This window comes from Rattus norvegicus, chromosome 5, assembly GCF_036323735.1.
Source record: "Rattus norvegicus strain BN/NHsdMcwi chromosome 5, GRCr8, whole genome shotgun sequence".
Lineage (NCBI taxonomy): Eukaryota > Metazoa > Chordata > Mammalia > Rodentia > Muridae > Rattus > Rattus norvegicus.
Window position 1 is genome coordinate 126,403,270 of NC_086023.1, and position 26,833 is coordinate 126,430,102.

General features: G+C 41.1%; 1 protein-coding gene and 1 long non-coding RNA gene across 5 annotated transcripts in view; one reads left to right on the top strand and one right to left on the bottom strand.

Annotated features, from left to right (window-relative positions):
• Window positions 1–24,220, bottom strand: part of LOC134479024 (uncharacterized) — a 36,958-nt gene extending 12,738 nt beyond the window's left edge. The window contains exons 1-2 of one of the 2 annotated variants that reach the window (XR_010051960.1): window positions 23,215–24,220; window positions 16,776–16,962 (exon numbers count right to left, since the gene is read on the bottom strand). This is a non-coding gene — a long non-coding RNA (uncharacterized LOC134479024). Of the gene's footprint in view, window positions 1–16,775; window positions 16,963–23,214 lie in introns of those variants that run through there. The other variant, XR_010051961.1, reaches the window with a different exon arrangement.
• Usp24 (ubiquitin specific peptidase 24) overlaps window positions 1–26,833 on the top strand; it is a 129,752-nt gene that overhangs the window by 93,874 nt on the left and 9,045 nt on the right. For all 3 annotated transcript variants that reach the window (XM_006238511.4, NM_001271206.2, XM_039109959.2), the window contains 22 exons: window positions 1,531–1,650; window positions 2,159–2,284; window positions 3,002–3,100; window positions 3,896–3,978; window positions 4,490–4,631; window positions 4,818–4,937; window positions 5,260–5,480; window positions 5,947–6,071; window positions 6,454–6,595; window positions 7,267–7,417; window positions 8,749–8,844; window positions 9,608–9,711; window positions 11,000–11,113; window positions 14,288–14,384; window positions 16,600–16,716; window positions 17,111–17,203; window positions 18,530–18,632; window positions 20,371–20,492; window positions 21,631–21,744; window positions 23,053–23,118; window positions 25,086–25,152; window positions 26,188–26,266. In XM_006238511.4, coding sequence (XP_006238573.1) covers window positions 1,531–1,650; window positions 2,159–2,284; window positions 3,002–3,100; window positions 3,896–3,978; window positions 4,490–4,631; window positions 4,818–4,937; window positions 5,260–5,480; window positions 5,947–6,071; window positions 6,454–6,595; window positions 7,267–7,417; window positions 8,749–8,844; window positions 9,608–9,711; window positions 11,000–11,113; window positions 14,288–14,384; window positions 16,600–16,716; window positions 17,111–17,203; window positions 18,530–18,632; window positions 20,371–20,492; window positions 21,631–21,744; window positions 23,053–23,118; window positions 25,086–25,152; window positions 26,188–26,266 — 2,501 coding nt within the window. The remainder of the gene's footprint in view (window positions 1–1,530; window positions 1,651–2,158; window positions 2,285–3,001; window positions 3,101–3,895; window positions 3,979–4,489; window positions 4,632–4,817; window positions 4,938–5,259; window positions 5,481–5,946; window positions 6,072–6,453; window positions 6,596–7,266; window positions 7,418–8,748; window positions 8,845–9,607; window positions 9,712–10,999; window positions 11,114–14,287; window positions 14,385–16,599; window positions 16,717–17,110; window positions 17,204–18,529; window positions 18,633–20,370; window positions 20,493–21,630; window positions 21,745–23,052; window positions 23,119–25,085; window positions 25,153–26,187; window positions 26,267–26,833) is intronic.

Genomic DNA, 26,833 nt, shown 5'->3' on the forward strand with positions numbered 1-26,833 from the left:
AATATTGTTTTTGTGTGGCATGTTTACGTATTACAATCAACAAAATGTTTTATCATATTTAATCACTGTATTATTAGGAAATATCATTTCAGTTAGAGATGAGCCATTCTCAAACTGACTAATAGTTACTCTCAATAAAAAGTAACATTCCAATCATTTTTGTTATTAGTTTTTTTATTATTCTTGTTTTTGTTTTTTTGAGTAAATTTATGCTGGCAGAATGCCAGGCACTGGAGTTATAAAGCCAGATAAATTCAGTGAGATTCATAGAGTTTATCATATATTAAGAAGAGATGTGTGAAGTTAGAAATGACAGTACTGCCCCAGCTGTGAGGCAGGCCAGAGCATGTCCAGTGGAAGGGAGAGCCATCAGCACATTGTTTCAGCACTGAGGGATACACTGTAAGCTGGAGGTGTGCTCTAAGTACAGAACTTCAGCACTCAAAAAAATATTTTATTTGAGGCCAGCCTGGTCTACACAGCGAATTCCAGGACAGCCAGGGATACATAGAGAAAGAAACTCTTGCCTCAAAAAAATCAAAAGAAATTTTTTCATAACTTAAAAAAAAAATCTGTGCTTTTTACTACAAATAAATGTCAGTACTTGTGTCAGTTACTGATGTTAGTGAAAAACATGTGACATCTAGTAATGCTTCAAAAGACCCGCATGTCTTGTCAGCTGTTTGCTTATTACATGGATGGTGCACTTTGTGTGTGGTTATGGTAAGAGAGCCAGCTCCTGGTATAGTCAAATTTCCACAAGGAAAATCTTCTACCTACAGAGATGCTGGGTTGAACATTATCCAAGATGCCTTATCTGGATTATTCCTACCCAGAAAGGCAGTGTGTTAGGCTCTGCATTGTTTGATGACACTTGTAAATAAAACAATGGGGTATTTTCCTGTCATTTTAATCGCATGCTTATAGGAAAAGTTTAATAGAACATTACCTTGTATTAAAAAGGATAATGTATAAAAACATGGGTTTTTTTTTTTAAGATACTATATAAAAACATTAGTTTGCTTGACTTTTTGCACTATAGAATTCCTCAGGATAAATTTGAGAATATTCAGAAAACCATGTCAACATATAGTAGGCATCTAGTGTAGCTTCTTGATTAATGAATGCCATAGAGCTGACACAACCACCCTGTCAGTTCTTGAGAGATGAAGGACCATGAACATTTCTGTTCTCTCTTAATCCCTGGCACAGTGCCTGGTACATGATAGGTCATTAGTAAACAAACACTTGTTGAATGATAAGTGAATGACTGCAGGTTGATTTGAGTGACCTAATGCCTGCTTTGTGTGACATATTTTATGGACAGATAAGAAACATTAAGATGATTGCATTGCGTCATCATGCCAGCACCTAACACAGGTGCTTGAGGAGCATAGGCTCTGTTGATGTTACCTACCAAGCCGGAGGGTGGATCTGAGTCTGCTACTTTTCCTTCTTCGTCTTCCCAAATGGCTGTTGTGGTAGAATACTTACTCTCCTCCCCACTGTTTCTGTTCCTTTTTTCCCCAGTACCTCCCCCCAGTGGATAGCAGATCCATTTCAGGGTTTGTGGGGCTGAGGAATGGTGGTGCTACTTGTTACATGAATGCAGTCTTCCAGCAGCTGTATATGCAGCCCGGACTCCCTGAGGTGATTTCCTTCTTCTGTCCTGTTTGTCATGCTTAATTATTATTTCTTGTGTTTGTAGCTATAGTTAAAAATTATTAGCTTCTGAAATCTGTAAAGATGTTATAGTCACACATTTGTGTAAATCTATTCTTTAATCAGTAATTTGACCAAGTGTAATTTTTGTACATACAAAATTAATTCTCAAGCTACGTTATGAATATTTTAGAATATCTGGCTCTATTTTTAGCATATCTTATTAACATAGTCACAAGTTGTAGAGTAGCAGGCAATATTTTGAGACTATTCCATAAGTATTGTGTCACATGTGTCTAGAGATCTTCATCTTACCAGCTTTGTACTTTATCCTTAACCACACCCACTAGGAGATGACAAACCTAGATATCTACAAGGCTGTCTCCACATCAAACACTGCTGGCATAGCAGCAGAGTGGGCACTCGCGTGCATGCATGTTTGCGGTTGGTGCAAAGCAGTTCCGAGTCCCTCAGTTGATAATGCTTTTCTTCATAGTCCCTTCTTTCAGTGGATGATGACACAGACAATCCGGATGACAGTGTGTTTTACCAAGTGCAGTCTCTCTTTGGGCATTTGATGGAAAGCAAGCTGCAGTATTATGTGCCTGAGAACTTCTGGAAGGTACTTACAGTAACTATACTTGATATTAGATAATATTTAGAATTTGGCTCCACTTTGGTTTCTCTCATCACTAACAACTTGTCAGAGATTTGAATGTTCAACAAATTGGTTCTTTTGAAGTGATTAGAATGTTAAGAAAGTAATTTGTAATTCCTGGGGATCTACTTATCTGTGTTGACTGTTTCTTACGATTCTTATTTTAGCTCTTTAAAATATTCTTAAAGGAACTACAGAGGTAGCTCAGCAGCTGCATTGCTTTTGCAGAAAAACAGGTTTGGTTCCCAGCACCCACAGCAGACTGTTCACAGCCACCCGCAGCTCTAGCTCTGTATTCCTGTGCACAAACTGCACAGAGACATGGAACACACACAGTTTAAAATAGCAATGACAGTGTACCTTAAAGTAGTGATTCCAGCTACTTCTCCTCACCTGTGCCAGTATCATTAGTGCCTCCAATAAAAAGCACATGGCTGCATTTTGTCACAGAGCAGAGGTCACTTTTAAGACGGACACTTGCTGTTATATAGTCTGAGGGCTTACCCTGCACCCACAGTCGGTTTCAGACTTGCCGTTAGGAAGAGCCAAGAAAATGCACAGATGCTGGGTACAGCCCACACCCTAAGAGTGAGCTTGCTTTTCAGAAACACGTATGTGATCCTGTGTTGTTCAGAGCATGCTGCTGTTTTTTTAAACACCTGTTTAATTCTTGCTATGTAGATCTTCAAGATGTGGAACAAGGAGCTCTATGTGAGAGAACAGCAGGACGCATATGAGTTCTTCACTAGCCTCATTGATCAGATGGATGAGTATCTCAAGGTAATGAAACTCTCTGCTGCCCTCTGGCTCCCGCAGCTATGAGAACAGTGTAGGTTGATGGTGACCGAGACAAGTTCGTTCTTTCAGCATTTAAAATGAATACCTACACATTATTCCAGCTAATATTCCTTATGCACCTAAGCTGAGAAGAAGTATAGTTCCTCATCTATGTTTCATAATAAATGACCATTTGTGCGTGAGGTGTTGTTGTTGTTGTTTGTTTGTTTGTTTGTTTTGTTTTAGCAATGTCCCTAGAGGTATTCTGGTTGCAGAGTGCTTAGTAAACTGATGGTTCCTGGAGGATGACCGGGAACTGGGAGACTCTGGCAAAGGGCCAAAAGGACTAATGTTATTGTTTTGATGCTTAGACTCAAAGATTTCTGCCTTTCCAGGAAAACAATAGACTTGCCCAGAGGTGCCACTATACATCGAATCGATAAGCACCATTGTTATGCTTCATCTGTTTAAAATAACTTACAGATCTGTAGTACCTGGCCTTGAACAAGAGCAAAGATTTTCAAAGCACTTCTACCTTGCAGCTTGCAGCACAGAAAGAAGATCCAGAATCATAACAGTCGACTTGGGAGGATGAGCTCTCGTGACCCTCACTCTCCCTCCTGTATTGCTCTGATACTGAGGCCAATGAGTCAGCCTGCCATCTGGCTGAGACGACAATAGTACTAATATTTTTGGCTAATTTGGTGGCTAAATTGAAATTTTTAAATAAGATTTTATGTAAACCAACTTGTATATTCTAGGGTTATCAATTAAAACCTTAAATATTTATTCCAACAGAAAATGGGACGAGAACAAATTTTTAAGAATACTTTCCAGGGCATCTATTCTGATCAGAAGATCTGCAAAGATTGTCCTCACAGGTTAGTGAAGATGTCACCACTCCATTAAACAGTGACTCTTAGGGATAAGAGTGTAGCTCAGCGGTACAGCATCTCTGATATGTATAAGACCCTGGTTTTGATACCAGCACCATGGAGTGGGGGGGGGATAAAATGATGGGTTTTTTTTTTATTCTTTTTTTTTCGGAGCTGGGGACTGAACCCAGGGCCTTGTGCTTGCTAGGCAAGTGCTCTACCACTGAGCTAAATCCCCAACCCCTAAAATGATGTTTTAGAAAGCTATAATGTTAGTTTGTTGGCTGACTTGTAGATGTATTTCTTAGTGGATCTATAAATGTTCAGTGAATTTTATTTGTTCAGTTTCTATAATTACTTTGTAGTCTTAAAGTATTTGTTGAAATTGATGGTTTTGTCTGTGCCTTTATGCTGAGGCTTGTCTAATTCTGTGGCTGTTGCAGAGTGTGTTGAAGATCAGGTCTCGTGACAGTTGAAGTGGTTCTCCATTCATGGGTTTCTGTCTTTTCCCAATCAGATATGAGCGTGAGGAAGCTTTCATGGCTCTCAACCTAGGAGTTACATCTTGCCAAAGTTTGGAAATTTCTTTGGACCAGTTTGTTAGAGGTGAAGTTCTAGAAGGAAGTAATGCATACTACTGTGAAAAGTGTAAAGAGAAGGTACCACATTTGCCCTTTCCAAAAAACAATGTTAGTATCTGTGTGCCACCCATGGGTCATCACTAACCTCTGCAAGCTGCTCCCAGTAGATTTGCTGCTATTTGATTTACATGGGTACCAAAAGCTTTTACATCTATTATTTCAATTTCCTCCAGGGAATTAATTTGGTTTTTTGCTTTTTCTTAGAGAATAACCGTGAAAAGAACGTGCATTAAGTCTTTACCTAGTGTGTTGGTAATTCACCTGATGAGATTTGGCTTTGACTGGGAGAGTGGACGATCCATCAAATATGATGAACAAATACGGGTAACTTCTTCCCTTTCCTGAAATTTCTCCTTTCCTTCTTTCCTTCTGTTTCTACACCCTGTCTGTTCTCTGAGACACATCATGAGGGGTGTGCAGCCCTTGTTTGCAAAGCTGCTGCTAGTATGACTGGCAGACCTACATATGTTGCCATTTATTTCTGGAAGGCACCCTAGCCATGGTGATGACTATGAGATGCTGAGGATAAGTGGGAGTAGGAGTCAGCCCTTCTCAAGGGAAGCATGACTCACTTTGTCTGACTTTACTGGGTACTACCCAGTACATTCCCACTTAACAGTGCTGTGTTCTTTTTACTTTTACATAGTTTCCTTGGATGCTAAATATGGAGCCTTACACAGTTGCAGGAATGGCTCGCCAGGATTCATCTTCTGAAGTTGGTGAAAATGGGAGGAATATGGATCAAGGAGGTGGAGGATCCCCACGGAAAAAAGTTGCCCTCACAGAAAACTATGAGCTTGTTGGTGTCATAGTACACAGTGGGCAGGCCCATGCTGGCCATTACTATTCCTTCATTAAGGACCGGCGGTAAGGGTTTCCTGCAGAAGTCCTCATGTACTCTCTGCCTTCCCTGATGAACTCTGTCATCCATGCTCACCACTGGAAAAGGTTTTTTTTTTTTTTTGGGGGGGGGGGGGAAGCTAATGGATAAGACAAAGTTTTATAGCTTACTTTGTCCTTAAATTCTCAATGCTGCTTCTTCTGCCTCCTGAGTACTGGATTCCAAGCATGCATTATAATGCCCAGTATAAAGAAATTCATAGTATACTTGGTTCTGCATTTTGAATTTTTTAAACTTAGAATAGTCTTTTACTCCTTTGATTTGAAAAGTTGTTTCAGAAATTGGTCACTGCACCTCTATTGCTATGTTTCTCTTGGATGCTCCTGAGTAACTGTCGCCTGCTTTATCTGTGCATAATCTATAGGGACAAATGCAAGGATGAACATAATTATTTTTAAATCTTAAAATGTTTACCTGATATCTGGGTCCTAGGGGATGTGGAAAAGGAAAATGGTATAAATTTAATGACACCGTTATTGAAGAATTTGACCTAAATGATGAGACCCTGGAGTATGAATGCTTTGGAGGAGAATATAGACCAAAAGTTTATGATCAAAGTAAGTATTTATAAGGAGATATATTCTGCTCGCTTTATTTTTTATTATATAGGGTTTTTTCAGATTAGAAGCTATATTCTCTCTATAAAAATATAATACAATAGATTTTGTTCTTTTCATATTTTTCATATGCAGAGATATGATTACTAGCACCTCTACCAAACCTCATTATGCAGTGTGATTAAAGAAGTCTTCCCTCAATCCTCACCAACAAGGGGATGCATGAACTGGCATTTTAGGCTACACTAAAAAGACCCACATTTTACTTACACTTTGCACTTTGCAAATTAGTAAATAAATTGTTAATCTGGAGGCCTTTTATTATAATCACTCTGAAAAACAACTTATTTACCAGACCTTCTCTCTTACTGTCATAAAATAGCCAACCCATACCCTGATGTTCGTCGAAGATACTGGAATGCCTACATGCTCTTCTATCAGAGGGTGTCTGATCAGAACTCCCCCGTGCTGCCAAAGAAAAGTCGAGTGAGCGTTGTAAGGCAGGAGGCCGAGGACCTCTCTCTGTAAGTTGCTCTGCCATGTGATTTCAGTGGGTGTTGATAGGATCGTCAGAATATGATGATTTTTTTAAGGTTTATTAATTTATTTATTTTATGCATGTGAATACAATGTAGCTGTCTTCAGACACACCAGCAGAGGGCATCAGATCTCATTACAGATAGTTGTGAGCCACCATGTGGTTGCTGGGAATTGAACTCCAGGACCTCTGGTAGAGCAGTCGGTGCTCTTAACTGCTGAGCTATTTCTCCAGCCCCATAATATAATGCTTAATGTTTAAAAATAATTAAGCATAAGAGAAATTCTGCAAAGAAAATAAGAAGTTGCTTGTTTATTGCTCCCCAGACTTTATTGCCCTGGCAAGAAGTTACTTGTGTTTCACAACATGCATGTAAATATTCTAGAATTAAGGAGTGTGTGTGTGTGTGTGTGTGTGTGTGTGTGTGTGTGTGTGTGTGTACATATTGAATGCATTTCCTGTCCAAAGCATAATACTATAACCAGAAAGATTTTTTTATGGTCTTTTCCTTAATGAATTTGCCTTTACGCTATTGGATCAGGAAAGTATGTTTGTTGTTATGTTTAAGTACAGACCCAGTATGTAAATCTAGCAAGTTAAAAACAAAACAAACAAAAACCCTTTATACTTAACAGTTCTTTGATTTTTGTCTCTCAGGTCAGCTCCATCTTCACCTGAGATTTCACCTCAGTCCTCTCCTCGGCCCCATAGGCCTAATAATGACAGGCTCTCTATTCTAACCAAGCTGGTTAAAAAAGGTGAGAAGAAAGGACTGTTTGTGGAGAAAATGCCTGCTCGGATATACCAGGTAAGAACCACATGAACAGGCGTAGAGAGGTGGGCTCGGCTGGTTAGAGCTCTCACTGCTCTTGAGAGAACCCGGGTTCAGTTCCCATCACCCACATGGAGGCTCACAACCTTTGCCCATAACTTCAGTTCCGGGGATTCAATACCTTCTTCTCACCTCCTAGAACTAGGCACACACATGGTGCGTATATATAAATGGAGCCAAAATACTGATGCAAAAATGAAAATAAATCAATCTTTGAAAGGGCAGGGGCAGCAGATAAATCCTTCTCTAAGGGAGAAATCACAATGAGTATCAGAATTCATGTGTAAGTTTCAGAGCACTTCTGGTGGCTGCCTTCTGTGCTTACAGTTGGCATGTCCTATGTCTTCCAGGCCAGAAGCTATAGAGCTGGTGCCACAAAGGTGAGCCAAGATGGCCAGCACCATCCCTGAGCAGACAGACATGCTGTGGAAATTACATTATCTGAGAAAACAAATCAAGACCTAGAACTTTTTAGTTAAGACTAAGTCAACAGTGAAGTCAGTGTTTATTGAATACCTGTTCTGTGCTGCAGACTGTAAACAAGTTTTGGGGGGTGGGGTGTTGTTGGTTGGTTGGTTGGTTGGTTGGTTTTTGAAACAGGTTCTCAACTACCTGGCTGGCCTGGAACTCACTGTGTAGATCAGGCTGGCCTCAAATTCACAAAGATCCTCCAACCTCTGCCTCCCAAGTGCTGAGATTAAAAGCATGCACCACCACACTTGACTAAAGAGGTTTTTATGAATTGATTAAGCTTCCTAAATCCATTGTAGAATAGGAAATATTACTCCTATTTTTCAGATGGAACTAATAAACAAGGCTGATTAAGACAGAGAAATGGCCCACCATCTCACAAGGCAAGGGTTCAAATTCAAGACTGTCCACTTGCCTGGTTCAGACCTTATACACTAACAGCCCAAAGCTAAGTAGGTAGAACCAGAGAATCTAAAGAAAATGTGGAGCCTTCAAAAGAAAAAAGAACTGAGTAGTCTGAACCAGGAAGGTGTGGAATTTAGTGTTTGTAACCAAACAAACAAACAAAAACAAAAAAAACAAAACCAAACATACCAAAAACAAAAAAAAAATCCTCTGTTGCTTGAATCCCCAAAAGAGATTGGAGATGGCTTACCTTTCTACAGCGCCTTAGACTTAAAGGAAAGATTTTTGTCCCTCATTGTTACAAAACCCAAAGTTTGAAAAAGCTAATTATAAAGTATAATTTTTTTACAAACTTTTATTACCTAAATATTTTGCTAACCTTCCACATATTGTTCTGCTTGTTAAAAATGACCACTGTTTTTGTTTTGCAGATGGTGCGAGATGAAAACCTCAAGTTCATGAAGAACAGAGACGTGTACAGTAGTGACTACTTCAGTTTTGTTTTGTCTTTAGCGTCGTTGAATGCTGTAAGTAGCCAGTTGTATCTGAACTAAAAAAGCAGTGGCCTCATCTCAGGTGTTAGCATTCAGGCTAGGTTCAAAGCCCTGCTTCCTGTAAATGTGTTACTTCCTGGTGATATGATTGTGCAGGCAGCTTTGGGCTGTACACTGTAAATAAGTGGTATAGGTTTGCACATACAGAAGTTTTAGATTTTATTGCAAATTTGAGGGCTATGGGGCTGAAGCCTCTGGAGTTAGTGGCTATGGAGTTGGGGACTATGAGGTTGGGGGTTATGGGGTTGGGGCTATGGGGCTGAAGACTATGAGGTTAGGGGCTGTTGGGCTGAGGGCTGTGGGATTGGTTTTTATCAATTGCTTCTGAGCTCTATGAGCTAACTTTTCCTAATCTGGAATCATATGTTGTCAGACTCAGAATTAACTTTCCAGTACTCCTTGTCTACAGTACCACTTGTTAATAACGGCAAGAGGGACGAAGATTCTTTTCTGAAAGGACTTCATTTAAAAATGAACGAGCTAGCTTTTTAAAAATTTAAATGAGTATTTTCTTTTATTAACTGGCTAGGCATTTCTTTTTCCTTTGTGTTTGTGTGTAGCCCAGGCTATCTCCAAGTAGTCAAGGATGTCTCTGAACTACTTACCTTTCTGCCTTCACTTCCTAAGTGCTAAGATTAGGATTTTTCCTATAACTTTATCATTTGTCGTTATTGCATTCTATAAAATATATAACGATCTGTAAGATTTTTATGAAACACCCTCTTCCCTCTCACAGACTAAGTTAAAGCACCCACATTACCCTTGCATGGCAAAGGTGAGCTTGCAGCTTGCCGTTCAGTTCCTTTTCCAAACCTACCTACGAACAAAGAAGAAACTCAGGTAAGGGTGGTATGTTTTACTACTCTGTTGTTACAGAAAACACTGCTTAATTAATGAAAAAATAAATTTATAATCAGCTTACTGAAACATACCCTCAGTCTCTAAGAAAGGTTTAGTGGGGATTGGTTTTTAAAAAGGAAATTGCTGTGCTATAAGACATAAATTCCATGTCTTTGAGAATTGGGCAAAATCATAGCTGTTGATACCTTCGGAGGATTTTAAAAGGAAGAAAAGAGAAGGCATCAATCTAGGCAAAAAGAAAGATTCTAGAATAGCAAGCATGATTTGCTTAAGGCCACCTATGAGTGACTGGTTAGTCGTATTTTTCTGGTACTTGTAAGGGACCCATTAAGACTAATCACTAGGTGCCAGACCAGAAAGGCTGGGCTGTGTTCAGTGACAGTTCATGGAGGAGTTTGAACCAGGACATGTTCAGAGTCATCTTATGAGCTCCAGACATGGTCTGCATCTTATACATCACAAGATGTCTGGATCATTACAGGTTCTGGGTTAGTAACAGTTGGTCTGTGAATATATGACTGCTGGCGAGAGCTGGGGGTCTTGTAGAAAAATACCTAGAGAAAGAGCAAACTAGCTAAAGTTGGAAGACCATTGAGCTCTGGGTTTGGGGAAAGACTTTTCAGCCAGTCTCATGAAGAAAAATAATTAATAACGGCAGCCTCGTTTTATGTGTAATAACCAAGTTACATGATTTTCAAAAGAGCACATCCTTTAAGGTCTGCACAGAGTTAAATAGAGAAATTCAGTTGGTACTTTGGCTTATGAAATTCACTCCTATCTACATGTTACACTGTCACCATTTTGCCTGTTTTTACCATTAGGGTTGGTAAGGTACTGGAGTCTTGGAGTGGTGTGAGATTATTGGGAGTATAGTCAGGCCACTCTTTCTGTCTAAAGCTTAAAGCAAGATACTAATGATTTTAGCAATCTGATATAAAACATAAGCTGTTGTGAAGGTGACACACAGTTGTGCCAGACAAAATGTGACAGATCTGTCTGGTCTTCACCAGTTGAAGTAGATGGTGAAGATGTGAAAGATGAAAATCCGTCAAAGGTGTAGGTACTGCACATGTGTCCTGTGTGTGGGCGAGGGTCACAGCACTGAACCGAAGCATGCAAATGCTGAGTCATGCCAGCGGGTAGCCAGGGAATAGTTAATCTTCCCCTTGTTCCCGGCCACTGGGGGACAGCTAGGTAGACAGGCGTGACTGTGAATGCACTGTGCAGTTACTCGCTGGAGCCTGACATTGCACTCTGCTCTTTAAAGGGTCGATACTGAAGAATGGATCGCTACTATTGAAGCATTACTTTCAAAAAGTTTGGATGCTTGTCAGTGGCTTGTTGAATATTTTATTAGCTCTGAAGGACGAGAATTGGTAAAGTAAGTGTCTTTTACTTTTAAAGTAATTAAAAGTCAAGATCTTTTAATTAAAAGAACTTTCTATCTGTTCCTATCATTTAGAAGTAAAGCTTCTTTTTACATTTCAACTTGAAATCATTTTTCAGATTAGAGTCTATTTTAAGCTTTTCAGTAAAGTAGTAAGGCAATTAGGCCACTCCAAAATCATCTGTTGCAAGGGTTCCCTGACTACAGAAAGAGCGTAAGGTGATAGCCACCAGGTGCTCACAGCTTGCAGCCCTTAATCCATGTTGGGGCTAAGGAGCTGCATGCAGTCCCTTCTCTAGGGTACACAGTTTGGTAACAAGGAAATAGGGAACCCAAGGCTATTCGTTTGCCTATTTGCTGTCTCCATCCCTTTCTCCTATAACGTTCCGTGGGTTTTGAAACAGCTGGGTCACGTAACTCCTTCCTGGAAGGTCTTGAGTGATGGGTCCCCTCAGACCACAGTTAGACCCATAGGCTTTACTTGAGCTTCCCTTGACCTTCAACCTTGCAGTGTACACTTAGTCCTTGCATTCAGTCACCACTTAGACAGCCTGACAAGCCCCTTACACAATATCCTGCTGTCTGGAACATGGTTCTCTCTGCTCTTACATAGTAGCTGCTTTTGTTCCTTCAGATGTCAGCTTAGATTACACACACAGAGACTGGATGCTCTGTGTACTCCTTAGTGTTTTGCCTGTCTCTCCTGAGCTTCAGCTTAAGGATAGAGTCAAGTCTGCTGAACGGTTCCCTGCCATGCATACAGAGTGCCTGCCAGATAACCCACGCGAAAATATATGTTCACACATACATCACGCATATACATGAAGAGAACTTGTAAACATGTCTCAGAAGAGTTGCGTGCCTGCCCCTTTAGAGTTTGCAGTAAAGATACCCTTTTACCAAATTTTCTAATTCAGTTTGAAAATATTTTCTCATAGGTCTCCCAAGCACCATTTCAAAGAATGATTATACATTTGGAAAATGCATAGAAAATACTCACTCATCACCTTAAATGAAGACAGGCTTGATTTTGACTGTCTCCTGAGAAATTATACTCCTTTGGTAGAGTTTCTTAGTATTCCTGCTGTCAAGCATCCCGGGGATTACCTGATCTTTTTAAAAGATCTAATTACTTTTCATTGTCATGAGTTGATGTGTTTAAGAAATTATTAACAGGTGCTGGAGAGAATGGCTCCACGGTTGAGCACTTGTTGCTCTTGCAGAGAACCTGTGCTGTGTTCCCAGCACCCACATTACAGGTCATAACCATCTGTGACTCCAGTTCAGGGAATCCAATGCGCGCCTCTAGCCTTTTAAGGCACTAGACATATATGTGGTATACCTTTGTGTAGGCAAAATATTTATACACATAAAAATAAGAAAAATCGTTTTTAAAATCTGAGAAAAAATATATTTTGTCTAGTTCTTTTCTAGGACCTTGAGGTTGTCTAGCTCACATGCTCGCTCTCATATACACACGCACACTTTTTTGCATATATTGCAGATGTGCGTGTGTGCGTGTGTGTGTGTGTGTGTGTGTGTAGCCAGCTGCCTTTGCATATGGAGGTCAGAGGACATGTTCAGGAGTGGAGCACTCACCCTTTGTTTTTAAAGACAGTGTCTCATTGCTGTGTGGTTCATCTGTCTTCGCCTTGTATTTCTAGCACTGTGCATTACCATGCCTTTTTTTAAAAACATAGTTTCTGGGGATTGAATTCATGTTTTCAGGGCAAGCACTTTATTGAGCTATATCTCCATCTCATAGAGCCTTAAAGATAGTTTGTCATCGCTCTAATTAAAATGTGTCACCTGCACACAGCACACACACTGAGTCAGAGCGAGAGCATAGCCTTCTCTTAAATGCTTGGAACCAGACTATTTTGGAAAATTCTTTGAATTGAGGGCTGTTTGCATTTTTAAAGATGTGTCTCAGGATGGAACACAGATGCCAACATTTACTCACTTTTGTTTTATTATCTAAGTGTATTTATAATCTGGAGATAAATCTATACAATATTGCTCACCTTTTTGTATGCTAAACAGTATCATGGCATAGAATTTTCCAAGAGTGACATTGTATTGTCACTCAAAGATCTCAGATTTTAGTGCATTTTGGAATGAGGGTCAGTAGTCAGCATGTATAAATATTTCTCTTAACTGAAGCATAAAAATGACAATGGCCTCTCTCATAGCAGCACCCCATACTGCTTCTTTCTTTATGCTGGTTTTTAACGTAGGCTTTCTAGGATTTGTAATAGTGAGTGTTCTCAAGTTGACTTAAAGTGTAAACCACTCACATGGAGGATTCTTTATCCTCCTTTAGGAACTTCTTATAAGAGACAGACAGACAGACAGACAGACAGACAGACAGACAGACAGCTGGGCAGAAGGATCCTGCAAAGCCTTCTCTTACTGTCCTAGTTCTCCCCATGAATGGAGTTTGCTTCTCCTTCTGATCTAAAGCCAATTTCAGACACAAAATTCACTAGCATTTTTCAGCATATGTTTCTATCACATAAAGGAGCTTGACTTTTTCCAGCATAAGCACCATATCATTTTCAAACCAAACAAAAAAAATAAGAATTCCTTCACATCTTCTTACACCCCACTCAGACCCCCCCCCCAAATACCTTAGAAATGTCATCTTGCACACTGCTTGTACAGACACGGGTCCTACAGAGTCCATGCATGGGCTTTGCTGTGTATGTCTCTGATGAATGCTAACCTTCAGTACTGGCATTCCCATGTCTCCCCTTGTTTAGCTTGCTTATTTTGGAGGAGACTGACCACTTGTCTGCTACCCTCCCCCCATTCTAGACCTACTTTTATTCCTTTAGTGTTACTTTAGGAGATATACAGTATTCCTCAAAAGTTCATGCATCTGGTTAAGTCCTATTGCAAATGTTATGGGTGTCTCTTGTCCTTAAAGCGTTTGAGTTACCACTTAGAATCTTGGTGAACTTTCTGTCTGGTTCCCAGATCTCATTTACAACATATGGAGTGACCTGGGGAAGCTCCCAGGTACCTGTGAGCCTAGAAGCTCTCGGGATACTTGGACTAATACCTCTGAGTCATTTCACTCCATGGCTATTACAGGTTGGAAGTATGTAGAGCAGGTTAGGACTACATACTTGTGTCCTTTTTATATCATGTTTTTCTTTATTTTAGGGTTTTCTTGTTGGAGTGCAGTGTGAGAGAAGTTCGAGTTGCTGTGGCCACCATTCTGGAGAAGACCTTAGACAGTGCCTTGTTTTATCAGGATAAGGTCAGTCTCACTTGTAAACTTGATGTATTTTGATCAGATATTCCCAGTTGTACATAATAAGAAGGATGACCTAGAACTGGTGTCTGGACTAGGGTTTTTGCCACATGGTACACACACACACACACACACACACACACACACATACACACACACACACACACACACACACACACACACACACAGACTTTCTGATACATACCAGCTTAGAAGGTATTCTTTTCCATCCCTCCTTGTGTTCCAGATACCAGGATAGACTGAAAGAGTTCAGGTCTGATTTTGTCTACTTTAAGATTTTCCTTCTAGATCCCTGACCAGTCTTCTCTCAAGAACTTGTGTTAGACTGTAAACTGAGACTAATCACATCTAGACACTTCTAATCTAGACATTTTGAGTCTACCCTTGGCTCTTTCTGTTTCCTCAAAAGCTGTTTTCCTGATCTGACTGCTTTTGGCAGGCAAACCAGAGCCTTTCCTCCCAGGCAGAGTAGTTCCTTCATCCTCCATCCTTCCCTGAGCTTTGTTTCTCCTTTCTAACCCTGTTCTCTACACGGATACCTTCAGAGTCCCAACTCAGCATACACATGACAAAACAAACTATGGTGTTTGTTCCCAAAGGTTTGAGCCTTGGGGAAGTATGTGGTGTACATTCTCAGTCTGGTTGTTCAGTCTGTTACTAAATCTTCTCAAGTACAGCAGTTACTCCCAAGTCTGCTGTTTCAAACAGCTGATACTTCATGGAAAACTTTGAAAAACAATAGTTTCAGGATAAATTGGCTCCTCATGAACATTGACTCCAGGCATTTTGTGCAGCAATGATTATAGGAATGACCGCCTCAAGTTGAGATGCTGACTGTTAACGCAGCCCTGAAGAGGGTGTTCCAGATCTAGTTAGTGGGCTCTTACTGGAACCGGTGCTGCCTGTCCCAGCAAGCACTATTAGACCCAACAAGTTGAGGAGTGTCGCTCCACCAGAGGAGCAGGAAGCAAGGACCAGCAAGTCAAGGTGCTCTTAGAAAGGTCCTGAAAGTTCTCCTCTCAGTTCCAGTGTCACAAGACTTACATGTATTACAAAGCAATGGTTTTCCATTGCTGTAAGCAGCAGAACCACACTATGCAGGTCCCTGGAGCTGCTTAGAGGACTTGAATCTCATTGCTCCGAGATACTCCTGTGGGAGTTGTCTAAGGTGTCTCACGAGTGTTTACCCTAGACTGTCTCACTCTCCTTCTTCCACTGTCTAGTCCAAAGAGGAAAGGCAGGTTTGATTCATTCTCCTGTAGCTAGGATCAGGATACAGGACATCACCAACCTTTTAAAGATAGAAGAGCAGGTAGTGGAAGAGAAAGGAGTAAGGGTGTAAGCATGGAAACCGCTTCCTGAAGTCAATTTATTGGATATCCAGCTGATGTGTTTTTGTGTTTGTTTTCCCCACATTGGATATTATACCTCTTGGCACCCACTCTATACTGTCCTTTGAAAATGAAGTGCTATGTAAGTGCTGACTGTATTATTTATAATGGGTGTGGCAGGCGGATGGGGTATTCCAGAAGTCTGTGAACACCGTCTTCGCAGGAGTGAACTAATGAGTAGTGAGCCTGGTCTTCGTGCTCGGATAACAACTGAACCTGTAGGGAGTTGTCCAAAAACAGTTGGGGTGGGAGGGAAAGCAGAAGCACTGTCATACCAAAATGGTTTCTAAACAAATAAAATGTTTTTCAAAGCTTTCCATGAGGCGTCAGCGGGCTTTCAAGTAAGTTCCTAGTTGAGTCGGTATTGCCGTGTCATCTGTCAGGCTGTTCTCTCCATTTGCTCCATCGGCTTGGTTTCTAGCCCTTCTGCCTGTGTCTGTGTTTTATTCTCTGCATCTGTGACTGTGAAGAAACAGCCTAGTGGAGGGAGGGATTCAGAATCCATCTCCCCTTGGTACCCTACCTCTGTAAGACAGAGAAATTGACTCTGGAGAACATGTGACATGGGCCAGTGGGATCCGGTACCTAGGAAGTAGCACGAGCCTCTTAGTTCTCCTACAGTTCTGACACTCTCCTGGAAGGTAAAAGGATAACTCTGTTTTGCTCTCCAAAGTATAAATCCACCTAAACCTGAGACTGGATTGTATCACTTTCCCTTTGTTCTTATGGTGGTTTACTTCAAATTAACCCAGTGATAATGTCCGTCTGTCTTCCTTTTCTTTATATAATCTCCTTTTTCCTCTCACCAGTTAAAAAGCCTTCATCAGTTATTGGAAGTCCTGCTTGCTCTTTTGGATAAAGACGTCCCAGAAAATTGTAAAAACTGTGCTCAGTACTTTTCTCTCTTCAACACTTTTGTACAAAAGGTAAATACTGTTTTCTAATGCATTTTCCTAATACAGCAGACTTATAATCTAAAACTTACTTCATACATGGAGAATGTTAGTTCCATTCTGTGTAGTTCTGTGGTTTCATTGGTGATCCTAATTAAATCCAAATTAATGGGTAGTTTTACTTGTAAGAATTCTGGTAGAAGTAGATGTAGTTACTGACAGCAGTGGAAGGCGGCGGCAATGCTGTTGCCATCAGGTATCAGTGGAAAACTCAGCAGTCTGTAATTAGACATTAACAAGTATTCACTACACATAAGTTACAGCATTTAACCTGGTGATTTCTTAAAACTTCTCATCTGACTGTAGTTTTAAAACAACTTTTTATCTGGCTGGTAGTATAATTTGTCATTCTACTGCCTTGTGACAGCAAGGTATTAGGGCTGGAGATCTTCTTCTGCGTCACTCAGCACTGAGACACATGATCAGCTTCCTCCTTGGGGTCAGTCAACAGAACAGTCAGGTAAGGACAGTTTTCCTGCTCTTGGTGAGATGCTGTTGGCTTTCTTTTTGCAGATGATAAATGTTTTATACTCCATTTGGTTGTGGGTATTAGTACACGTAGGCCTTAAAAGTCTTTGGAGATCAGTAGAAGAGGAACGTGAATAGGACAAGGAAGAGGTAGCATTGGAGTCCTCTCCTTTCTTCCCTGGAGCCGTGAACTTTATTTAGGGAGGTTGGAGTCTGTCTGTGAGGCTGGACCGTTAAAAACTCAACTATACTGCAGTCAAACGATAGGAATATATTAGTTCCCAGAGCATTGAGGGAAGTAGAGGGGTGTGTGTGTGTGTGTGTGTGTGTGTGTGTGTGTGTGTGTGTGTGTGTACGTATATGCTGTGTCCGTACACGGCATGGCCTGGTGGAAATCCTTGCATAGCTCTATTTTACCTCATCCACATATTTCTTTTGATAGATTTTTTAGATGCCCCAAATGCTAAAGTCCAATAATGGTGACTAGAGCGCTTTTGTAGCAGGCACTCCTGGTTGCTCTGTGGTAGAACAGTTTGGATACAGCAGTGCTACTCCCATTCTCCAGAAAGAATTTAAGCTTAAGCACAACTGTGCTAAGTAACTTACACAAGATGACAGAGCACGCAGGTGTTGGTGAAACAGATCTAGGCGCTGTGCTTTGCATGGGCAGAAGCTGTCCTTTGTTGAAGGCAGACTTGGCACTGACTCTCCTAAGCTCCTCTCAGCCACTGTCACATCATCTTGCTGCTGTGACTTAAATCACAGTACTGCCACCGTGGTGTGCTGTGGGTGTTGACTGTGCTGGGATTTGTAGTACTTCTGTTTTGTTTCAGACTTCACATAGAATGAGGACTGGCTTGAATTCACCATATTTGCACTGCACAAGCAGTCACTATTATCTTGAATTTGTGGAACACACTACTTTTAAAATGTTTCAGTCTTAATATTTCACTTGCTCCTCAAAACCTCAAAGTAGGCAGAGCAGGTGGATTATCTCTGCCATTACATGAAGGACTTTTAGGGAGCATGCGCCCATTTATACAGCACACTGGAGACACCACAGGCCAGGCTTCCTACCCTCCAGCTTCATTATACCAACCCGCTGGAAAATTGCCCAACCTATACTGAATACTTGGTTTTAGAATCTGAGTTACTGTTTTCCTCCTGGGGAGCAAACTCTTTGAAGGTGCCTTTAGATCAGTGACTTCATATGTTGACCTCTCCCACTGTGGGCATCAAGAGATGCTGTGGTTTTGTAAATTGCCACCTAATGACCCTTTCCCACCCAGAACAGGAAATTAATTTTCTCTAATGACAGATCCGCCGATGGAGTTCAGCACAAGCACGGGAATTTGGGAATCTCCACAATACTGTTGCCTTGCTGGTCTTGCATACAGACGTCTCCTCGCAGAGGAATGTTGGTAAGTTTGACCATACCTTCTCACATCAGAAGCATGAGAAGAGAGTTTCATCTTAGCAACTGAATGAAAGTATTTGTTTCTCAAATGACTATTGATATTTGGGGAGTGCTTAAAGTTTTTTTTTTTAATTAATGCTAAACCTCACCTTATTTAACCTAGTTTATTGATAACAACAGAAGATAAGTTAAGCATTGATTTTGAGCAGAGAAAAATATTATTTTAAAGAACTCTAGGATTAAAGACTAATTTAAAGTTCATTCATCACCAAAACGTTATAACTTATGTACTAGGAAAATAGCCAAGGTATGAGCTATTGTCTCTTAGCTGTGTGAACTTGACCAAGCCACCTCACCTTTCTGATCCTTGATACAAAATGAAAATAATTTAAAAATAACTTCTAGGTATAGTAAGGATTAATTAGATAAAATACCAAAGAGCTTTGTGAAAGCAAAGGTGATTCAAATGTAAATTAGTGGAATCTTTTTTTTTTTTTCTTTTTTTTCGGAGCTGGGGACCGAACCCAGGGCCTTGCGTTTGCTAGGCAAGCACTCTACCACTGAGCTAAATCCCCAACCCCTAGTGAAATCTTTTTTAATGTTAGAATTGGATATTTTTCCTGTCGTCACCCACCAGTGGCACAGTCACAGATAGTGTCCTAATCATACATGTATACCGTGTTTGTATACAATCCCTAGGGTTTGTCCTGCCGGCCACACAGTAGTGCTGCAAAGCAGATATGATATGAGTGGTTTCTATGTGCTCTACTTTTTCACAGTGCTGTGCTCATTCCCCACAGCAAATTGGAGAGATGCTATCCCCTTCTATAGATAAGAAAACATAAAGACACAGGTTCACAGCTCTAAGTGATAGACCTTGCAAGCGTGCTGGTAATGTGTATAGTAAAATCTAAAGGCAGGAAATAAGAAAGATTCCAATGTGCATCATTTCAGATGAAAGATACAAAGGTTAATGAGCACACAAACGGAGTTCCAGTTTTCTTTCTATTGCTGTGATAAATACCACCTTACTGGGAGGGGGAGCTCATTTGGCTTACAGACTATAATCCATCGTCAGGGGAATCCAAGGCTGAAACTCAAGGCAGGAGCTTAAAACACAGCAGCAGAGGAATACTGCTTATTGGTTTGCTCAGCTTGCTTAGCCATCCTTCTTTCACAGCCAGGTCCACCTGCCTAGAGAAGGGATTGCCCCTGGTGGGATGGGCCCTACTGCATTAATTAGCAATTAAGAAAACACCCTGCAGTCTAATCTGATCTGGGCAATTATTTACTTGAGGTTCCTTCTTTCAGATGACCTTTGGTTAGTGTCAAGTTGACAGCTAAAACAAACTCTGACATATGGCAATGAATATAGCTTGCTTTCTACACCTGAGTTGTTCATCTCAAAAATAAAAAACTATCTCATTGCTTGAGTTCAAACAGTTTTACAACAGAAAATCTGAGTGTGTCCTCATTTCTCAGCCCTGCCGTGTCTTTTGCAAACAATTGTTTAGAGAACAGTGACTTGTTCAATGTCTCTTTGGTAGCAGCTTTGGCTACGTTTTCATAGCTATTGCTGAGGTGAACTTTGAAGAAAATAGGATTTTGTTTACATAGCTCATTGGTGCAGTAAACCGAAGGATGGAGTTGTAAGAATGAAGCAGTAGTGTGTGCAGACCTCATGGAACATTTCCAAGTGAGACAGGTTGTGTTTTGTGTTTTGTTTCTTGGGTCTCCTAAAGCTCCTGGAATATTTAAACAACGACCGCCTATTAGTGTTGCTCCCTCGAGCCCTCTGCTACCCCTCCATGAGGAAGTAGAAGCCTTATTGTTCTTGTCTGAAGGGAAACCTTATCTCTTAGAGGTATGTAATTGCTGTGCTAAAGCCATTTTCTTATGTTATTTTCTCCTATTTGAGCGAAATCCTTTTGTTGGTATATTTTTCAAGTTTCTCTGGTAAAAGGAAATATCGTTAGGAGAAGTGCTTGTTTTCTATATACATTTTTAAAACATTAAAAATGAGGCCTACTGAATGGTAGAGCACTTGCCTAGCATGCTCTGTGTCCAGCACTGGATGGATGGATAGATGGATGGATGGATGGGTAGGTGGGTGGGTGGGTGGACGGATGGACGGATGGACAGATGGATGGTAAATTTGTTAAGTGGGCATTATTCATCTTCTTCAACCAAGAACTTACCCCTAAGGCCCCAGAGGTGAGTGACAGTTCACATAGAAAGTATTTCATTATCAAAAGATTGTGTCCCTGGTATGTCTCGCCCTAAAACACTGCAACCTAGAAGCTTGTGTGTGTGAACCTTAGAAATGTGGTTGGTTGGGAGGGGAGGCCCTTATCCTGTGAAGGCTCAATGCCCCAGTGCAGGGGATGCTAAGATGGTGAGGTGGGAATGAGTGGTGGGTGGGGGAGCTCTATAATAGAAACAGGAGAAGCGGGGATAAAAAAGGCAGTTTATGGAGGGGAAACCTGGAAGGGGGATAACATTTGAATATAAATAAATAAGATAACCAATAAAAAGATACAAACAAGGATTTAAAAAAAAAGAAAGAAGGAAAAAAGAAAATGTGGTCGTGGACTGTTCCCATGCCTGCCCAGGGCATTCACCGTGTGACTCATCTTCAGCCAGCTGTCCTTCCACCTAGAGCTACTTACCTTCCTATAAATTCTTTAAGAATCTGATAGTATGTGGAGATGAGTTTGTGAGCAACCTATTTTTTTAAGTTTAACTTTATTTTCCTGTCATCAGTCATTAATCTCTCATGAGAATGCTTACATTTGAAAACTGGTGAAGATGACTCTTTACAGAGTACAAAGTGCATGTTTGTACAGAGCTGTATAAAACGGCAGGTAGACTCAGATACCCTGAAATCCATCCTTAGACCTCAAACAAACAGTGTTGGTGGATCTTAGTCTCTGACACTGCAGTGAAAGCAAGAACAGCGGACTGCTGACTGTGCTGAGCCCATTCCTGTGCCCTCCCACCAGGTTATGTTTGCTCTGCGAGAGCTGACTGGTTCCCTCCTGGCACTCATGGAGATGGTGGTGTACTGCTGTTTCTGCAATGAGCACTTTTCCTTCACGATGTTGCATTTCATTAAGGTACAACTTCAGTTAAACCTAACAGTAGCTTGTGGCATTCTGTGAAGTCCCCTGGAGAACACTCTCTTGCTCCCAGGGAGCATGGATACCATTGTTCATAATCATAAGAATTTTACTTGCAGTATCTTAAAAGTCAAAAGTAGGGTTTTATGTATTCTAGAACAGTGATAAAATTAATTATAAAGCACTAATCAGTAATTATTATTACCTCGCCTCTATATCTACTGAACAGAAAAGCTATGCCATTTAATTCACTTACTTTTCAAGTAGTCCTATGGGATAGATATGGTTTTAAGTACATGAAACTGGGACAGAGTAAGGAGGGTCACACACTTAGCCAATGACATAAGTGTGCATATTCTTTTGCTAGCCTTCAATCTTTACATAATTTTGATTCTCTTGGTGGAAAAAAAAATGTAAGTCCACAAATATGGCCAAAGTCTACTTTGACAGGGTTGCTAGTCATGCATAGTCTTTCCACTTCCCACTCTGCCCTAAGGAGAAGCTTGCCACATCAGCAGTTTCCTTCCAGGTTCTTTATGTGAAAGTCACACTGTATGTACTAGTTTCTACCCACAGTTCTTCACACTCCCGTGTTTGTAATTGATACATTATTGTCAACAGGTGTAGGTACTTAGATACAGCCTTTGCTCTTAGCAGGGTGCTTCATCCTCATCAGAGATGAAGTTTCCCTGCTTACTCTCTACATTGACTGTGAGCTCAAGCAGCTTCCTCCTTACAAAGCAGAAGAAGCTTGACTTCAAAACTTGATGACCCATGCAGCTCTAGGCGTGTCTTATGAGTGCATCCCTGCCACCTCAGAAGTCTTTGATAAATGCAATATTCTTTCTCAGAATATTGCACAGAAGATGGGGTGGGTTTGGACCAGAGATCAGTCCCTAGCACCTATCAGGCACTTTGTAACTGCCTGTATTCCAGCTCAGTGGAATTTTCACTGTCTCCTTATAGTGTCTGTGGATACCTGCACACACATGCGCATACATACACATAAGTAAAAATAAAATTTCAGATGTTTTAAAGGTTTCCATAAACCTTGTTTTCTTAGTGGATTTTTCTGTTTTGTACACTGCATTTTTAATATACTTCACCTCAGAGTTTTTATATGCATCTTCTTCACTGCCAGCATCTTTAGAGAGCAAAGTAGAGTATAAGTGTAGCTGTGTAAGGATAGGGTTGTTAGTGATGTAACCAATGACAGGCAAACAGTGGGAGAACTAGAGCTGGGTTCCAGAGTAGTGCTCTCCACTGAAAAGTTACCAAAGTCTTTATCCTTTCACATGTTTTCAGAACCAACTAGAAACTGCTCCACCCCATGAGTTAAAGAATACATTCCAGCTACTGCATGAGATACTGGTAAGTCTCATGTCGTCTCCTGACTCACTTGCATTTACATGTTTACTACTTGGCATGTGTTCCTTACTGGGATTTGTTCAGTTTGTCTGCACTTACTCTTCTTCATAACAATCATGGTACTTGTACTGTGGTTGACTGAGAGGAGCAGCAATGAAAGTCTACCTCCTTGGAGCCTTCAGGATCTTGAGGAAGCCAGGCAAGACCACAGCAGTTACACTGCAGAGATCAGAGGACTGACTAGTGGAGGAGAGTCAGCCTTTGTCGAGGCCTCAGTTGTGTGACCCACTAGGCTTAACCCTAGGGACGATCCTCAGGATCACTTGCTGGGTTTGCATGTGAGATATTGTCGGTCACGCCCTTTCCATTGTGACAGAGGACCTTGATGGATTTCACTGTTGTGACTGAAGAATAGAACCATGCAGTAGAGCTTGGGGCAGGTTACAGAAGGCTTCTGTTGCCAATGTCCAGGACACACCAACTTCTTCCTGTAGGGCATAGGGTATATTCACAGCCCATAAATATGACTGTGAAGTTATCTAGCCGTGTTAGTTCCATTCTGATGAACAGCAGTCATCAAGATAAGTAACCATGTGCTTCCTTGGATGTGCATGTAGCTTCCAGTTCCCCTGAACTCCTTATTTCCTGAAATGAGCTCCTTTGTCTCCTAGCCTCTGACATCAGAGTTGGCCAGCAGGGGTTTAAGTGGGAAAGTAAAACTAATCAACTGCTTAGCAAGAGCCTTTAGCAATTGGTTTTAGGTTTTGTTTTGTTTTGTTTTGTTTTGTTTTGTTTGGGGGGGTGGGGGGGAGTTGGTGTTTGTTTTTTGTTGGGTTTTTTATCTTTATTTTTACTATTTATTTATTTATACTTATTTGCTTTACATCCTACTCTCCCAGTCACCCCCTCCCACAGTTCTTCCCTCATACCCCTTTTCGTCCTCGGGGTGGGTGGGGGTCCCCTTGATATCCCTCTTGGCAATTGTTTTGAAGGAACAACCAAAAGCAAGCAAGGTTGGAGATTGGGAGAACAGGAATGCAGGACCCTGGCAAGAAAACGGGGCAGTAAAGTGGGTAGAGGGCCAGCAACAGGCAGACCAGAACTAGAAAAAGAATTAAGAGAATTTGATTTGGAGTGAGCTGGTGAGAGAGCCGAGTTAAGGGTCTCTGAGAAAGGAGACTGTGTCCCATTGAAAACCTAGTGCTTAATAATTGACCTTGGCTCAGAGGAGGCATTGAAATAGCTTAAAATATAAATATGCATCATGGGGGCTGGGGATTTAGCTCAGTGGTAGAGCGCTTACCTAGGAAGCGCAAGGCCCTGGGTTCGGTCCCCAGCTCCAATAAATAAATAAATAAATAAATAAATAAATAAATAAATAAATAAATATGCATCATGGAAAATACATGACGGGTGCCATCTACTACACACCCGTCTTCCTGATCTTCTTTTTGACCCCAGTCCTGTTTATGAACTTTGGGAAATGGCACACGATTATATATCATTGAAGTGGAAGCAACAGACCCAAATAGTGGGCTACAGTGTGTGCACTCAGTGCCACTAACTAGACATGTAAGAGGAGCCTGTCTAACAGTAAGCCTTAAGCATATTTTTTGCTAAGTAAATTAAAAATGGGGGTTGGGGATTTAGCTCAGTGGTAGAGCGCTTGCCTAGGAAGCGCAAGGCCCTGGGTTCGGTTTTATTTAATTAAAAATGAACTCATGTTCTTATGACCACAAAACATTTGTCCTCACAGCCCTCAGAAAACTATGGAAATGTACAGATGAATGATCCTTAATAATTTTATATTTTGGGTTTGAATTAGGGGTGTGTTTGAGATGCATGGCCATGGCATAGCATCCCTTAGTACTGAGTCTTTGACTTAGTTCTGGAGTCAACTGTGAGGGAACAGCAGGTAGTTCTGCACAGGCTGTGCTGTCACTTGCTTATTCTGTCTCCTTCCTCTCCAGGTCATGGAAGATCCCATACAAGTAGAGCGAGTCAAATTTGTATTTGAGACAGAAAATGGATTACTAGGCAAGTATGCCAGCCTAGGAGCAAGTGCCTGCAGTGTAAAGTGTAGCTGAGTAAGCTCTGTTCCGGTGGGCGTGGTCCCTCTGCTCTCCCTGACTTACACCAATGGCTGACTGCTCCATTCGGATTCTTATTCTTGACACTGGGGTTCCTCATCCTGACCAGGACACTGTCCTTATATTCATATGGTGCAGTCTGGGCTTCTTCCCCAGCTCAGGGAAGGTTCAGGAATACTATAAAGTTTGTTACAAGCTGAAGGAGTCTTTCTGATAACAGAAATCTTTCCTTCCTTAGCAGCCATGGAAGGAAAACTAACACCATGGACTCACAGTACTGTCAGATAGAGGAAGTGTGATTGCCTTTTGATCCATGTGTCCACTGTCTGTCATGTTCTGTGTCTGGGCTTTCCTCTGTAGAAGTCTGATTTAGGTCACTAGTGGTATAGCTGTCCTCCTTTGTATAAGTTTCCCCTGATTTTTTACAACAATGACCTCACCTGCCAAACAGTTCTCAGAATATATCCCCATCCTTAAGCAGCACATAGTAGGCCAGTATTAAGAGGAACATAAAAACCATCTTTTAGCACAGAAAGGAGCTACAAGCTCAAGGTTTCTAAGCCCCAGTTTGGAGCATTGTACCCTAATCATAGCTGTCAGCCATAATAGGTCCTCTGCAGCCTAAAAGCATAAACACATGGCATGTAACAAGTGTTATTTACTCTTAAATTGCTGAAGTGGGAAATGGGAAACATTAAATAGAATAATATCAGAAGTTTCCATTGTCAAATGATGAATAGTTGTAACTGCTGCTCTTGTCTGGGTAGCAGTGTGTGGGAGGTTTGTTCTTTCAGTTCTAAGAAGTCAAGTTGCTACTTATGCCTGTTTTTAAACATAGTAAAACACTAGAATCCAGATGGTTCTGTTGAATCAAGTCATTGTTCCCTACCCACCAATCTAACGTATTTCCAGAACAAGAACAATCACTATTAACCTGAACCCATCCAGGACCTTCATACTAAAGTGTTTTTTCTTCCTCCAGCATTGATGCACCACAGTAATCATGTGGACAGCAGTCGTTGCTACCAGTGTGTCAAATTTCTTGTCACTCTTGCTCAAAAGTAAGTACAAACTAAAACTACAGAGGAAGTGAGTTTGTCTGTGGGCTAGGATCTACCTTGTTTTGAAACCTGAGATTTGGGAGCATTTGGGAGCATGCTTGCTTAAGATCTACAGGAATGTGTCCAGATTGTTTTCCCAAAGCAACTGAAGGGGAAACATTAGAAAGTAACAGAAGTCCAGAATTTCAAAGAGAAGAAAAGGTGGATCACCTGGCCTTCTGGCAGAAGGGGCTTTGGAGACCTCAGGAGCAACAGCTGATGTATTTCCCTGTGCTGATCCCTTTCATTAACCAGCAGCTCCTTTGAGCCGAAAGTCCCCAGTTTGAAAGCAGTCTCTCAAGAGACAAAATCTTGTCACCTTATCTGTCAAACCCTTGCAAGCTTGTGACGCAATACCAGGTGCTTTGTTTGTACTGCCTCATCTAATCTTGACAACAATTTGGGGGTGGGAATGTCGAATCACAGATGGTTTGAGTGGCGGCATGCCTACCATCTTGGAACTTTGTAACCACAACACATTAGACAGAGCATATCCCCTGAAACCTCGTGAAGTATACAGTCCATGCA